A 3,716-nucleotide genomic window follows, 5' to 3' on the forward strand; every position below is an offset into this window, starting at 1 on the left:
TAGGTGAGTGTATGTGTAAAGCTACTTTCACACTTGCGGTAGCAGGGTCCGGCAGGCTATTCCAGCGTATGCTAGCCCACCGTGCCGCCAGAGGTCCGCTCCAGCCCCATTCACTATAAAAAAAAAAAAAAACTACAGAGGACTTCTGGCGGCACGGTGGGCTAGCGTTAGCACGGATGCGGAAGGCTGTTCCCTGTGAAAGTAGCCTAAATTCTGCCACCTGTATGTTTGTGCATTTTGCTGTGAGGGCCTACCATCATACTTCATCTGTAATATTTCTGTTATCACTGTAAGTGCTCATGAACACGACCGTTGGATGTTTTGCAGTCTGCAGATTGCGGATCCGCAGAACATTATGCGGAACAGAACAGCCGGCCTCTAATAGAACAGTCCTATCCTTGTCTGTAATGCCGACAATAATAGGACATGTTCTATAATTTTGCGTAACGGCCATGCGGACACGGAGTCATTTCCGTTTTTTGCGGTCCCATTGAAGTGAATGGTTTCACCTACAGGCCACACACAAAAAAAATGGTACGGACACGGAAAAAAATAAGTTTGTGTGCAGGAACCCTAAGGTGGGCCCCCAGAATCAGTTACACTGGTGGGCCCTAGGTACCCCAGTCCTACATTGCTAAGGTGCACAGGAGAATTAAAGCTGGACCGGTTGATCAAAACTGGTGTAAAGGAAAACTAGCTTAGTTGCCCATAGCAACAAATTCATTTTCTCATAGCTCCTTTTGGAAATGAAAGGTGGAATCTGATTGGTTGCTATGGGCAACTAAGCCAGTTCTCCTTTACCCCAGTTTGATAAATCTCCTTCCAAATGTTTCTTCTGAACCAAAGACCACCCAATGGTTCTAGGTTTACCTGGGTAAGGCGAGGACCTCATTCTGCAACTCCATGGGCCTCGTGAGGCCAAGCTGTCCCCTGCATCACCTGAGCCCTGATTGGCTATTGAAGGCCACTTTTTCCCCAACGTGAAGCTCCGCCCATATTACGGAATAAATCCTCTTTAATTAAACGTCAATATAACATTTAATGAAAACACCTGCATATAAACGTCGTATAAAAAACAGGATCTGGTAAATTAATTCCAGAGTAACAATATAATCATATAAATACAACAGGTAACGTAACCAGACGCAACACATCAAGCTCTGCTCTACCTGTACGCAGGTGGAGCAGATTGTACATACATCAACCCTGCAAGCTTAAAAGCGTTTCCCAGACTTTACTACTGATGACCTACCCTCAGGATAGGTCATCAGTATCTGATCGGTGGGGGATCTGACAGCCGAGACCCCCGCTGATCAGCTGTTTGAGAAGGCAGTGGTGCTCCTGCGAGTGCCGCAGCCTTCTCTCTGCTCACCAAGCACAGCGCCATACATCGTATATTGGCTGTGCTTGGTATCGCAGCTGCGATAGGCCACGTGACCGATGAACGTGTCATCACTGGCCTAAGGAAAGCTGAGAGATCAGATACTGATGACCTATCCAGAGGAGAGGTCATCTGTATTAGGATCTTGTAAAATCCCTTTAAAATTAAAGGGGTTTTCCAGGACATTGATGACCTATCCTCAGATAGGTGAGGGTTCGACACCTGGCTCCCCTGCTGACTAGCAGGAGTCACAAGCAGACAGTGCCACCCACTATGTAGTGGCTGTGCCTGGTTACTGCAGCTCAGCCCACATTCTAGTGAGTTGAAGTGCTATACCCCGACATGGCCACTACACAGTGAATGGCGCTGTCTGCCATGCACCGCCATATGCTGTGTCAGCTACAGGGCGGCAGCTCTTGTTAGCAGCTGACCAGTAGGGTGGCGGACCCCCACCAATCTAAGGATAGGTCATCAATAAGTCCTAGAAAACCCCATTAAATCAAGGTTAACTTAACCTAAAATTCCATGGGCAACCGCAGGTAACCCTGATATCCCACTCTACTCAGATGCTGAGATATGGAAAGCTGTTTGCTAGCGTCCTCAAAATGCACTGCAAGTGACATGGAGGACAAGGGAGAGGCACAGGAGCCAGCAAACAGCTTCTGGGGGACAGCATGGGAAATTACTGAATATTTGGCCTTTGCAGAGCAGAGGGTTTGTTACAGATTACTTCACTTCCAGCCCCAGCCAGAAATATCTGGCCCTACAACCGGCAGAGAAGTCACGTGTGTCCATGTCTTGTAAGAGCCGTGAAAGGGTTAAATGAAATAAATTGTCCCAGTGTCAGAGGGGACTGCATGGCGCAGGCACAGGAGAGGTGGAGTCTGCAGGTCCATATGCCAAGTTAGTAGGAAGGGATCTGGAGCTCCTGGGTAAGGAGGGGGTGATGGGAGTTCATGCTGGAAATTGCAGGGGGTTGTAGAGGCTACTTGCCATGTCCTGGGGCACAGGAAAGCTGGGGAAAGTCAAGGGCACGGCTAGAACTGGTGGGCACAGAGAGTAAACATGTGCCAGGCGCCTTGTTCCACTGCCTGGCACAGTGAATGGTGGAGAGAACAGTAGTCAGGGACTGGGTGACTGGGCTTGGCACAGCAGATCCCAGGTGAATGCCAGGCTCTAATGGTTGCCACAGCTGTCAATGACAGGAGGATAAGGCAAGCTCAGCATAAGAGGTCCCTAGCTGGAGATCCCAGTAGTCAGATGGCACAGAGGTAGAAGAGGTAGGTGCTCCTGGGCTGGATGTCAGAGGTAGATGCCGGTTGTCAGACGAGCAGTCAGTCGGTTAGCAGGGAGCGGAGGTTACACATCGCCGGCGGGGGGCACATGTCCATCCTGGGGGGCAGCATGGCTCCGTACTGCTCCCAGTATTGGGGAGCCGGGATGTCGTGCTGGAAGCTCCTGGGGAAGGCGGCAGGGTAGACTGGGCTGTGGCCCCCGGGGTAGACGAGCGGGCCCCTGGGTCCCCAGGCTGTGCCGAGGAGCGGGTAGGGAGCAGGCGGCATGTGGTACCCGGAGGGATCCTGGTACCTGAATGCTTGCGGCGGGGCTCCAGAGTTGTCCCGCCGCTTCTGCTGCCGTCTCCTCCTCCGGTAGTCGCCGGTCTCGAACATATCGTGGACGGAGGTGTCTAGCACCCACAGGCTGCCCTTGTGCCCGGGCTGGCGGGGCAGGCGGATGAAGCACGGGTTGAGGCTGAGGTTGTGGCGGATGCTGTTCTGCCATCCTTTCCCTGGCAGCTGGGCATAATACGGGAAGCGACGGGCTATGGCGTCATAGATGCCACTCAGGGACAGCCGCCGTCCCGGGCTCTGCTCCAGCACCAATGCGATCAGGGCCACGTACGAATACGGCGGCTTCTCCAGCGCCTCTTTCTCTGCTTCCAGCTCCATCATTACCGGGGATGAGCAGTGAGTCTAATGCTCCGGTGCTACACGTGCATCACCGGACACGCCCCTGCTCTCTGTGCACGCCCACTGCCGTACAGTTCTAACGCTACATGCCACGCCCATCAAAGAAAACCGCGCCCATCCACATTCTAACCCCGCCCGCCGCATAGAACATGCCACAATACCGCGCCCACCTAACCTCTGACTCCACCCACAGGACGCTCTCTAGTCATGTAGACACACCCACTCCTTCACATAACCACGCCTGCATATGTCAATGAGGCTGAAACTGTAAACAAACTGCCTGTTGTCCCGCCCACAGTGTCACCGAGAGGTCGCCGCATCCCGCCTGTGACCCGGGAGCGGTAACATTGTATCTGTGCTGCTGC

General features: G+C 52.7%; 1 protein-coding gene across 1 annotated transcript; it reads right to left on the reverse strand.

Moving 5' to 3' along the window:
* Positions 1–2,715: 2,715 nt before the first annotated feature.
* LOC120997027 (forkhead box protein E3-like) lies at positions 2,716–3,333 on the reverse strand. Its single transcript, XM_040426967.1, has one exon. The coding sequence runs from the start codon at positions 3,331–3,333 to the stop codon at positions 2,716–2,718; it is 618 nt and encodes a 205-aa protein (XP_040282901.1).
* Between the last annotated feature and the right edge of the window lie 383 nt (positions 3,334–3,716).

The sequence above is a fragment of the Bufo bufo genome, chromosome 1 (assembly GCF_905171765.1).
Source record: "Bufo bufo chromosome 1, aBufBuf1.1, whole genome shotgun sequence".
In the NCBI taxonomy this organism is placed as follows: Eukaryota; Metazoa; Chordata; class Amphibia; order Anura; family Bufonidae; genus Bufo; species Bufo bufo.